The 12,868-nt window shown below is 32.8% G+C and overlaps 2 protein-coding genes across 3 annotated transcripts; both read right to left on the bottom strand.

Annotated features, from left to right (window-relative positions):
• Window positions 1-206: 206 nt before the first annotated feature.
• Window positions 207-2,204, bottom strand: LOC145011333 (Pyridoxal phosphate (PLP)-dependent transferases superfamily protein). Its single transcript, XM_078970033.1, has one exon. The coding sequence runs from the start codon at window positions 2,038-2,040 to the stop codon at window positions 292-294; it is 1,749 nt and encodes a 582-aa protein (XP_078826159.1). The 5' UTR covers window positions 2,041-2,204; the 3' UTR covers window positions 207-291.
• A 5,462-nt stretch (window positions 2,205-7,666) lies between these two features.
• On the bottom strand, window positions 7,667-10,544 carry LOC145011095 (Transducin/WD40 repeat-like superfamily protein). 2 transcript variants are annotated; one of them, XM_078969726.1, is made up of 9 exons: window positions 9,653-10,544; window positions 9,423-9,518; window positions 9,237-9,326; window positions 9,031-9,132; window positions 8,794-8,940; window positions 8,585-8,704; window positions 8,439-8,498; window positions 8,216-8,279; window positions 7,667-8,120 (listed from the first exon to the last, which is right to left on the bottom strand). In XM_078969726.1, the coding sequence occupies exons 1-9, from the start codon at window positions 10,115-10,117 to the stop codon at window positions 7,939-7,941; spliced, it is 1,326 nt and encodes a 441-aa protein (XP_078825852.1). In that variant the 5' UTR covers window positions 10,118-10,544; the 3' UTR covers window positions 7,667-7,938. The 2 variants fall into 2 exon arrangements, with proteins under 2 accessions (XP_078825852.1, XP_078825851.1); XM_078969725.1 differs by having other exon boundaries at window positions 8,216-8,313; window positions 9,653-10,540.
• Window positions 10,545-12,868: the final 2,324 nt, after the last annotated feature.

Below are 12,868 nucleotides of genomic sequence, written 5' to 3'. Positions count from 1 at the left end.
CAAAAGTCGGTCAAAAAGATTATGGTAAACATTAACAACAAATTTGATGATATATTGAGTAAAAAATAAAAAATAAAAAAAAAACTGCCCAAATGAGAACAAAAGCACCTCAATAGTCATTTTCAAAAAAAAAAAAATGGCATTGAAAATTTCCTGTTGCATGTTGCATCCTCAGAATTGTTAAATTAGGTTTTGAAAAATATATATGTATAAGAAATGTTCAATTGGATAAGTAAGTGCTTCGAAATAATGTAAATAGTATACAATTGAAGTCTCATTGGTTGTTAGTTGTTACACTTCAATGGTTTTTTGGTCGAGAGCTGTGTATCTCCATCTTTCCTTCTCGACAAAATCAGCATCCAAGAAACGAGCAATGAATGCCCACAATCTATAAACATCTTCGAAATCAGCCAAAAAATTGATGGCAGCAGTCACCACTGCGATCTCCTGACCCCCTTTAGTCTTCTTGGTGGTGATCAGTCTCTCCTTTTCATCGGCATACTTGTCTGCAAACCATATCTGTTGCAGAAACCCTTGGCTCAAAGAGATGTTGTTTCGATCTGAGAGTTTTTGCACGAGCGCCGGCTCGACTTTTTCCCCTTTCCAATCGTAAACGTTGAAGGCTAATGCAGGTCCGCGATCGAATCTGATTCTAGGACCGTAGATTTGGACCAAGGGTGTCTTCGTTTCGGTGTTGGGATGTTGTAATTTTGTGAGGGCGTTAGTCAGCCAATTTATCAAACACCTGGTGCGCGTACTGATCAGCATTAATCCTAATGAATCGACATTATCTAATCCTCTATACTCGATCTCTAAATTTTTCTTCTTTTGGTCATGGATCACTATCTGATTCGGGGTTTGGAGGAAACTTTGATGTTGTTGAAGTTCTAAATCTGAACCAGATGAATGTTCCTCATCTGGTTGAAACGATGAGTTTTTTGCAGGAACAAGAGTGGCAATCCCCACAGACGTTGAATCTTCCATGATCGGTATCATCGATTTCTTGACAAACAAGCATCCAAATCCAGTTGGGTTTTCCCCAAATACCTTGTAGAATGAACAAATAAGGAAATCAGGTCGAAAGAGTGATAGCCCAAAGCTGTCCATGTCTTTTGGACCCAATGCACAAGCATCAAGCAATACATGCCACCCGTTTTCCTGCGCCATGCTCATCCATTGATACGAGTAACTAGCTCCAGTGGTTCGAGATTGAAGAGGGAACACAAACAAACCCCTCGCTTTCTTCTTCTTCCTCTTCCTCTCCACCAATTTCCTTAATCTCGCAGAATGAATCCTCATTCTGGGCCACTTAAATTCCGCCGACATGATTGTAGCTCCACGTTTCTCGGAAGTACTAACCATGGCGTCAACAGCCTCGCTCTTGTAATCATAAACCGTTAACAGCTTCCTACTCGTTTGAAAAGGGTAAGCTTCAGACACGATCTTGAAAGCCGATGACTTATTTGAAGTGAAAACCAAAGAATAATCATCACCCGAAACGTTCATAAACTCCATGATCCTTTTCCTAAACGACGCCTCAAACTCCGACCCTTCCCCTCCATGAACCAACTGTGTCTTAAGATTCACAGACTTGTAAATTGTACTGAAGAACGGGAAATCGGAGTGTAAGTCGCTCGAAGTAGAAGAAGGTGAAACTGGGTGATGAGTCTGAAGCTGTAAATGAGAGAAAAGACCGATGCCGATGTAATCGAGGCATATACGGTTGGAAAGCGAGAGATGGTAGTATTCTTGTCCTCTCATTCGGTCAACTCGGGCAGTATCGGAATACTTGGGATAAGTCCGTGTGAAAGTGGCGAGTGATTCTTTGAAAGAAGGAAGGGATTCATGATCGGTGAAATGAGTGTTTGCGAAGAAAGAGGTGGTGGTTGTGTTTGAGAAGTTTTTCCGACAAGCTGATGTTGTGCTGGTTCGTTTTTCGGTGGTGGTGGTGGTGGTGGTTGGGAGGGCGAACAGGAGGGGGTTGGAGCAGCAGCCATGGGAGCATACCTGTTCGACTTCCTTGAAGCAAGGTGACTGCATAGCAGCGATCAAGATAGATGACGAATTGAACAGAGGTTGAAGATGGATTAAATTTGCAGGTTTATTTATAATTGGTGATGGTGTTTGATGAGATATGGTAATGATTGTTTGAACAGGTCGTTCTTTTCTTTTCTTTTCTTTTCTTGCATAGACTTTTTCTTTACGTTGGTTGTGCGGATTCAAACCATGATGGATAGATACCAAAGCCGGTCAAGTGATAGTAAATTACAGTTTTGGTCCCTGTCGTTTGCTCAAACGTGCAGTTTTGGTCCCTAAGTAAAAAAATTGATAGCTTTTAACAAATTACGGCCTCCGTGTCACTGTTCAAGTTAAAATAAATATAAATACTAACTGGCTGTTTTTGTATTTTTATAATTATAAATAATAAAAGTTAAAGTGAATCAATTAGTTTATGGCTGTTTTGTTATTTTGGAAAAGCGAATAAAGAAGAAAGTAAACAGAAAACACAATAAGTTTGCTTTAATGGAAGTGGAGCGGGGGCAGCTTAGCTGCTAAGCAATTCCTTATAATGAGAATGAGACAATTGGAAGTGGAAGCAGTCCTACAATATTATTTTTTTTCATTTTATTGTTATATTTGCGGTTTAATAATAAATCATATGAATCAGAATATATTTTAATTAAAGATATACATTTTTTTCATGCTAGTCGTTTTTTATCAGTAGAAAGTTAAAATGGTTACCATTATACAAAATTCTCATGATTTTAGTGGAATATTTTGATTCTGATTATACACAAACTAGTCTAAATATAACGTTTTTTTTTTATTAATGTAATTTGCTCTAAACCAAAACGTGTTATAACATAAACCTATGTGGAAAACCTAACCTGAACCACTTATATATTTAAATTTACATCAAAACGTATTAATAAACAATGATGTATATTACCCTGAGTTCATGAATGAAGAAATTGACAAATATAAAATGAACCAATAGTTGTTTAACATATGATGCGAGTCAAATAATAAAACCATTAATTTGTGCCATAACTTATTAATATTAATAATGATCCAAAAGCTCTAAGTGCTGATTTTTCAAATTTGTATCATATCATTTGACGTGTATTCGGTTTTCATTCACTTATGCAATGTGGGCTAAGGTTGTGAAGATGAAAGTTCAGGTTTTATTTGTTGAACGAAATCCTAAATTGACGATAGAAAATAAATTTATTGTTATATGCTCAATTTATGATAATATTAAGTAAGTTTTATAGCATACATCAGATATTCATGATGTGGTAATTCTGTGATTCATAAAATGTTGAATGAGGTTTCGGGAAAGTGTTTGAAAGGGAAATTCTAACTGTTTGTGCATATAGTTTTTTATATTCTCACTTCGTTTTCATGATGATATAGCATCTGTGTTTAACAATTTCATGTAAGAAATAGTATGCAAGATACAATTGCTAATTATATATAGGACTATATGACATTATGACCCACAATAAGCTATAAAAGTATATGAAAACAAATAATATATTAGGTGATAAATTATATTTACAAACTAGAATAAATGAATAAATAACTTATTATTTATTATTTAATAATTAAAAAACAATTAAATAAAACTAGTTTATTTGATAAGAAGATAAAATGAATTTATTTAAGAGTTATTCACTAAAATAATCATATAAAATAGAAGTGTATATCCATTAACCCGTATCTTTTCGGATTGTAATAAAATAACTACAAATAAGTGATAACACTAAACTATATTAAAAATCGATATGTTTCTTGTGACACGTATAACCTCCGCTACATTTTTTTCAGAGCATTTTATTGTTCGCGATGTTAAATAAAGTCACTTTCAACTGTCACTGCCAAATCATAGTCATTAAACATGTGCCAATATTAATTTTTTACACATTCATGATGTTTTGTTCAACCATGCATACATAAATGCTCATCAATGTCAAGGCGTAAGGTTATATTTTTTCAGGTATTTAAGGGCTAAATAAATTATATAATTAAGCATTTGTTCAGGGGCGTCCGATTGATTTTGAGACTCGTATGTAAATAATTTAATGGGCCAATAGTTTATATATATACGCAAAATTCCTTAAAACTATAATGAGTCAATAAAAGTTATAAAAACAATAAAAAAAATAGTGAAGTTATGATATATATAATTTTATATAGTTTTATGAATCGTGAAACTCTCATAATATTTTTGGTATCAAAGTTATTACCAATACTTATAATCAATATTCTCCGGTATATCATTCTCAAATCATATGTAAAATTACCACTTTATATGATATAATTATATGTGCTTTCATCTAGTTCATGTGTATTTCATACAAATTATGTAACTCACATTTGTAATAGGGATTCAGAAAAAATAAGAAACTGAACATGTGTGAATTGGACTCATATGTTGGCAACAAAACAAAAGCACCTATTGAGGCCATTAAGCTACGAGATTAAGTTACGAAGTGGTCTAATTATTATTTTAAACGATTGTAGTTATGCTCGGAGCATTGGTGTAGGAGTAGTGTCAGTTTTCCTTCTGAGATGTTCTGGTTACGAACCTTTTTGATGAGACACGAAAATTACTTATTCGATGTCTCGATGACATTCTTTTACTTCGATTCTTATTCTTGTATATGGATATTGTATGTTTGATATTTAACCTTTTCTATGAAATAGAATTAATTTATTAACAAAGTAGTCTAAATCCTACACGCCTTATCATTATTATATACAAGTAAGATGATTCATGCTGGCCTGCACAAAATATGTATTTATAAAAGAAGAAGCAACACAAATCGTCCCATGCATCAGATGTAATTCAATCGATCCACGTGTCTGCCCTTGACTTTCTTAATTCCTGTTTGCGGGTTATAATATTTAACCTCTATCCATATTGTATAAAATTCCAGACGAATCATATATAAGAAATTTGAAGATACAACTCGGTTACTCGGTTATTTTTCGTTTTCTAACATGTGCCCTAAGGCACATATAAGAAGTATTATTAACTAATCATAATTATTACCATAATTAAATGTTAAATACATTAATTATAATAAATATTATCATAATTAAATGTAAAATTAATTAATAATCTCCATAATGCATTTCGTATTTAATTATGGTAATAATTGTAATTAATTAATATACATAATAGAAAATCTCTTCCTATAAACTTTGAGTCTGTTTTTTTAATGATTTTATGTATGTTTTAAGTTGATAAAATGTTTCTATTGAAAATGTTTGCTAAGAAGTAGAATAGTAAGCGAGTGACTGTTCTTTAAAAAAATAATAGATCATGCACAAGAAGTTTGCCTTCTTTACAAATGGACATGTTAGATATAAATGTTATTTTACTTCCATCGATTTTTTTAATGGTTTACAAGGACAACTCTAATTTGTGGGTTTTTTTAGCTTTAATCAGCGGAATAACTTTACATTTGTTTAACTAATGAGAGTTTATTCTTTTTAACAACTATAAGACTTTTATGGTAATACATTTCGAAATATATATTTCTGGTTAAAGTAGTGGCAACTCTAGGAGTGTGCCACTGGTGCGGTCGTACCGGGCCTCCGATTTTTGGGATAAATATATAATTATGGTGTTAGTATTTCTGTAAACTGTATTTTTATTAAAGAAAATTAACAAATAACAATGTTGATTATTTATATACATAATGTAACATTTGGTTGTGCTCTTGAAGTAATTTTAATTATGATAAAAATAAAAGAAATTTTAAAAAATAAAAAACTAGTCATAAATTATAAATTTTGTCAACAAATAAGGAAAACTATTTATATCCAAAATACAAATCTATTTATAATATAAATTGTTATTTTTTTACTCTTGTTTTGCTTCTAGTACTAAACTGTGAGAGTTTTGCACTTTTATTTGTCATTTGTTAAAAATTATAAATTTTAATTTCCCAAACACACTCTCACTTTAAAATCTTTATCAAGCACAATGTGTGAAAGTAGGATTAGAAGTATGTAAACAATAGTAACTCAAGCCGTTAAAATAATAGAAACTTTACATAAACTTTTGATAAAGATACATATATAAAGATAAAAACTTGTCTAGTATAGTATGGACTTGGCATATTTGAAACTATGTTGATCAACCTATTGGTTCACTAGAACAAAAGTTTGAACAATATAAAAATATTTTTGGTATCTTATTCATAGCTAGAAAAGTTGAAGTCTGTGAATACCAATGAGTTAAAGGCAAATTGTAAAAATCATAAGAAGATGTTGCAAAATGGATGTATCTTAGATATCGATACCGATAGTTTATTCAACGAACGAAATTGTTACAAAAAATGATACTAAATTTCTTAAAAATGATAAACAATTATCTAATTTCTTGTATATCATGAAGAATATTATTGATTGTTCTCAGTTTTTCAAAACTATAACTTTTTAAAATCTTATTTGCGTTCAACCATGTCTCAAAAGAAATTAAATGTTTTAGCTTCAATTTCGATTTAAAAGGAGTTTTTTGAGAATATTGATTATGGAAGTGAAATAGTAATGTACTGACGTTTTATCTTTTTTTAAAAAGTTGGTTGTAACGGTATTAATTTATTATTAATGAATAAAAAACATGATGATATGCTAGTAAATTTACTAGATGTTTTTTTAGCAACTTTAAGTTTTGAATTTAACGTTGGCAAATCTACTTAATAATATTTAGGTTTTTTAGCACCAAAACCCTACAAACTTTATCTTTTGTGTTTAAAATATCACTAAAGTTAATTTTGGACCTCATAGACCATCAAAGTCAAAAATAACCTCTTAAATGAGCCACCCTATTTCAAATATGTAGGTTTACTAGTTGTATCGATCTTGAATTTCTATTGTCAACTGTACACAATCCTAATCAGCTTTTACATGTGTAAAGGTAGGTCATTAAAAAAAATAGTAGTTGATATCTTCTTAAATGAGTCAAAACGATGAAGTGAAGGTCTAAATGAAGGAGATGGGTGCTACCTAAGGCTTTTTGCTAGAGGATCTTATCTCCGCTCTGGTTGTTGATTATTTTCTTCTTCTTGTGCAACATCTGAGCTGCATGGCAAACCCTAACGATAACGCTATTTACTTGAAAGTCAATCTTAACTTTAACGGTGTTTTGATGTGTCATCCATGTTCCTACATTGGAGGTGAGCATTACTTGTTTATTGATGCCAATTTTGTCAGAATGGACTTGGGTAGATGTGTGATTTTCCTATAAAGATTTACTAGAGTAGATTTTGAGAAATTATGTTACTCCTTACATAATCGTCCCTTATCTATTGGCATTAGGTTCATAGAAACGAAATGGATTATGCCCACTTTATAGATATAGCTTAAGAAGACCCATAAATCCCAATATCCATCCATATATCTAAACCATACAGAGGATAAAACCGGTTCTATAATCCATGTTGAGGATAAAGAACCTTCTAAAACAAAAGCTATGCTTGAAGACATTGGTTTGGAGGATGAAATCATCTCAGATGATTTTACTCCTTTAAACAAGACTATGGATGATGAATCCCTGAATAAGATGTGTCCAGATAGGGAGAAGAATTTACTACTTTGTTCATACAGAAGAACACATACAATAACAACATAATAATATGTTTACATCAAATGAGTTGGAAAACTTCCATTATGCAGCCTCCTCTTTCTGTTTGTGTTTTCTGTTTCTGATACAAAAATAAAATCATCCAAAATGATTGATACACAGATATGCAAAACTTCAGCAACAAAAACCTAAACTTGAATCGAGCTTCTTCTCTCACAATGAACAACCATGGATAAGCCCTCTCTTTCCAGACCATAATTATACTTTACGTTGCACAACAAGGAACCAAAGAAAAACTTTTTCGTTAAATATTACAAGAAAGAAAAAAAAAAAGTCTCTCAAAAGTCAAAATAGTGGACAAATATCTGAATTTTATGCGGATGAAGGTTGGGGTGTTTGATCAGCCAACCATTGCCATACTCTAACTTCTCCTGTTCCATCGCCTGTGAAGAATATATTTGGACCACCATGTATAGATCGAATCTCTTGTTTTGCAAATATTTTCCCCCTTTCAGCAAACCTATTCAATATTAATATCATCATCAATCACACAACTATTAACTTCTTTTAGGATACTTTTTTAAATATTATTATTTTTTTTTAAAAAAAACTTACGATGGCAAGTCGTATGCACGAACAGTGTTGTCGTTGCAAGCGCAAAGCAATACAGGCTTGGATTCTAGATCGTGCATTCCACATAAAGTGAGCAACCCCTATATACCAAATTCAAACAAAAAAAATACATATATATATATATATATATATATATATGACTACTAAAAAATGAATACTCCTTATATATGTAAAAAAGCTAAAAATGGTTTGATCATCAACATACATGTTCTTCGGTATGTGTGTAAGTTACTTCCAAGTTCCCACTATCTGTAGCTGCCCACACCTACACACACAACTAAGCATAATAAGTAATTATAGGTGAAAAAGCTTAAATAAGATCATGTTATAAAGAAATGGTGTCATCAAAACCTTTATTGTTTTGTCAAGTGAACATGATAAAAGAAACTGATCCCAACAAAGAACCGACATCACAACAGAAGTATGATCTGTCAAGGTCTGTAAACACTGCAGATTTTCAAGATTCCAAACCTGAAAAAACAAGTAATATGCAGAAAGAAAAAAAGTCAAAATCCAATAAATCAAGAAACCATTAGCATTAATGGGATTCTTTAACTTACTCGTATAGATTTATCCATGGAACCAGAGTATAATCTATTAGCCCCAACAACTAATGTCACAACAGCTGATGTGTGCCCTTGAAGTGAAGCAGCTGGTTCAAAGCAGTTAGTGGCAACATTATACCTCCATGCCAATATACTCCCATCCTGCAACAATAAATCTCTATCTTTATATTTTCAAACAAAAACTAAAACCAGAAAGAGATAACAAAAAGTCACAAACAGTAAACAAATTACCTGTACACCTGCAAAGAGTAAATCACTGCCTACAACAAGAGAATAGACTTGCCCAACAGGTCCATTAAGACTCAGCTCTGCAGAAGTTTGCACATTCCATGCCTATGGTATGGTAATCACATTATGACAATTAAGAAAAATGGCAAAACCCAAAAGTGAATTGATCAAAAGATAATGTTTGAAGGTGGTTGGTTATAAAGAAGTACCTTGACAAGATTTGGTAGACCAACAAACATCCATGGGCCTTCACTAAGCATACAACCAACTTCACCACCTAAATTAATAACCCCTGCACACTACAAAGAAACCAAAAGGACAACAATATATGATTCAACTCCAGTATCTTTCATTTGATCAAACCATAACTAAAGAACAGTGGTGAATATAGCAACCTGTCCGGATTGGCAATCCCAAACCCTCACAGTTTCGTCTTTACTCCCGGTATAAAGCTTATCAGAACCAGCTGGTAGTGCAATGCCACTAACAACCTGTCAAATTGATCATCGAAAGAAGATGACTTCTTTAGTTTCATGCGAAGATCAGACTAAGGACACAGTCAAAGTATCAAACACAATGCCACCAATATATCGCTACAAAAGAAGACTTCAAATCATAGGTATACCTTCTGGTGACCTTCAAGCTGTGTTAACATCGCGAAACAATTGGCGGAAGACCATGAATGCAAATACCTGCACTTATCCCCATAACCACAACTACCTTGTACCCAGAAGTTGCAAATCTTCTCTGTCTTCTTGAAAACAGCTCCTTTACTACTACTATTATTATTATTTATAACGTTCCCTCCTCGTCCACCGCCCCTTCCCCATGTATTAGGGCCGTTGAAATTAGAACCACCACCCCTACGTGCCGTTGTCGATCGTTGATCGTCGGTGGAGAAACCATGAGGCCTCTTCGACGACGCCGTTCCATTAGCCGGCGCCGATAACTCTCTGTGTAAAAAGGGACAAGGAAACCGGTTGCAGTTGCCCGCTCTCCAATGGTAGCATACTTTTTGATTTCTGGTATCGTTATGCTGCTGAGACGGCCCTAATCTATTAAAAACACGTTTTCCTCCATCGAAATCCATCTATGCAAACGGCCGATTTAATATATGCGTATGATCATCACACGGAACAAAATCAGAACGAATGCCCGCCTCCTCGAGATAATAAAGAGGTAATAAGTAGAAATTGGAGAGATAGTATGAGTTTAGAAAGAAAGAATGTCAAGAATCTGAATTTTCAGATATCAAGGCAGTGAATTAGTGCAAAATTTATGGATTTAGGGTTTAAACGGATCAAGATCAAGAACCCTAATATGGTGAGTAAGGATTGATAAATCGAAAAGGGGGTATATTCGGTATAATAAGCCTATGACGCCATGTCTACGCTAACTGAGAAAGAGGAAACATTTGGATATGGCGATTGTATAAGATTTTATAAACGATTTCGATCCGTTTGATTCTATGGATCGCGTCGTAAACGGTCCATGTGACAAGGTGGAAGGCATTATCGAGTCGGTAGTGATGTAGTGTCACGTGCTGTGTTTAGACCAATCAAGGGCTAACCTGCTTCATTTTCTTAAACAAACAAACATCTTTAATCTTGAGAGAAAAATAAATAAATGGACCTTTTGGTTTCTTACATTTTTGGTTTTCGTCCTTTTTTTTTTTTTTTTTTTTTTTTTTTTTTACATGGATACTCTTTTAGTTTAAAGTAGAGAAAGGTACCCATGCTTTTGCATGGGTTAGGAAGAGGTCTATTTTTTCCGTGATTGTGTTATGGATAAGATGAAACTATTATCTATCCAAAAATCTTTATGTACTTTTCAAAACAAATAATAAAAAAATAAAAAAATTAACATGATATTCAAATACAAATGACATCTCAAAATCAAACTTCACAAATCTAAATAAAACAATTCATTGTCATTGTTAGATTAGCGAGTTACAAATGAAATTTGAGATAATGATATACAAATGAAACATTGATCAAATTAACAATCAATGTGAATGTTGGAGAAAAAAAATGGAATAATCAATCAAAAAATTAAAATTTTAAAATTTTTAAGGTAAGAAAAAGGAATGCTTAAAAACTCTTCAAACTAATGGTTGCAAGGTAATTATATCTTAAACTGTTAAAGCAAACTTTGAAATTTTCTGTTAAGCTCTCATTGATACTCTATTTTTCTTACTATTTTAGAAAAGATTTGATTCTTATCGATTCTTTTCGTTTTTTTCTAAGAATCTTTTCTTTAGAAAGGAATCCAGAGTTTCATCTCCTAAAACCTCCCGACCATTTGCATATTTTGAAGTTGTATGTTCACTTAATTGTTTCATTATCCCAGAAGCATCATAGCTTCTTTCACCTGGCCTCATAAACTAACCCATAAACATATGGTATTTTCGTCTTTTTTGGTAAATCAAAAGGAATAAATGGAATTGAATTTCTTCCTTCCTTCCACCTTTCCGTAGGAATGGTGAATGAAATCTATCAAATATGGATTTTTAAACCATTGTGACATAATTGAATTATGTTTATTAGGTCATGGAATGGAATCTCAGATTCCAATTCCAACGAAATTGTTATTACCTCAATTGTTATACCTGTAGGACCAAGCACAAAAGAAAATCAAGGTGACTTCCATGCAGAAGGTGATTCCAAACTTTTCCTGAATGGAGTTTCCCTAAATATATACACGAAAATACATATACACCATCAATATATGAATCAAATAACAATGCACTTTCAGTTACAATCTGATTAAAATCAAATAGATTTAAAAAAAAAAAAAAAAAAAAAAAAGATGCAAGGAATGATACATACATTCCGGAGTTTTCAAACACATCATCATCAACAGTAATTTGAAGAGGTGTCGATGATGAAGGGCAAAATTGTAATTGTACAGAGGATACACCAAACCGACTTCCACCTCCACCATTGTTGTTTCTCTTCGAATTCATTCTTCCAGGTGTTGTTGTCGCAACATGTCGGCCCAAATGGAAAACAAAGGAAACAATAAATTCATATGCATGTATTGGAGTTAGAGCAGAAGATTATGGAAATCCAAATGAAAAGGAAAAAATAGAACCCAAATCGTACCCAAATCCACTGCAACTTACTTTCAAAGTGGTCGCCATCAAGGCAACCAACTCCAAGTCATCCCAACTCTTTAAATTTGGCACCAAAATAAATTAATCATTTAATCTACACCTCCAAGCACTAAGTTTATCTTTGAAATTGTTCAACAATTAGAGTCTAATGTTTAGTAAGCATCATCGGGACAAAAGAAACCATGTAATTGGTCTGCCAGTGGTAGCAAACGCATGTGCAGCAGCAAAGTAAACATCCTCTGTTGACCAGAATGTGGGTATTGACAACAGTCATGAGTTGATAACAAACTTTTGATTTGATTTCTTGAGACGATCCAAGACACCCACGTCCAATTTCTTTTTCCTACAAAAAGATATACCAATATCCATTATGTTCGGAAATATTCTGAAGGATTCCGAAGACAACATCCAATGAAAAATAGTACATAAAACTTTTCAATATCATAATCAAAATACAAACAAAACTAAAACATATTATGAAGCGATTATAACAAACAACAAATTAAAACCGAAAAACTAAAACAGGAACACATCATAGAATAATGAATCTCAACCTAGATTTCCATAAACATCACATTTATAATCCAAATAACAGGTTGTGAATCGATTGAAAAGAACATCTTGAGTCAAAGAAACTAACTTGTGAAAAACCGATTTATTGTCTCGAATTTCATCAACATGAATGAAGTTTATGAGTCATCAATCGGTCAAGAGTAAGTAAAATAG

The sequence above is a fragment of the Lactuca saligna genome, chromosome 8 (assembly GCF_052625555.1).
Source record: "Lactuca saligna cultivar CGN05327 chromosome 8, ASM5262555v1, whole genome shotgun sequence".
Lineage (NCBI taxonomy): Eukaryota > Viridiplantae > Streptophyta > Magnoliopsida > Asterales > Asteraceae > Lactuca > Lactuca saligna.
This window is presented reverse-complemented; position numbering and strand designations above follow the sequence as displayed.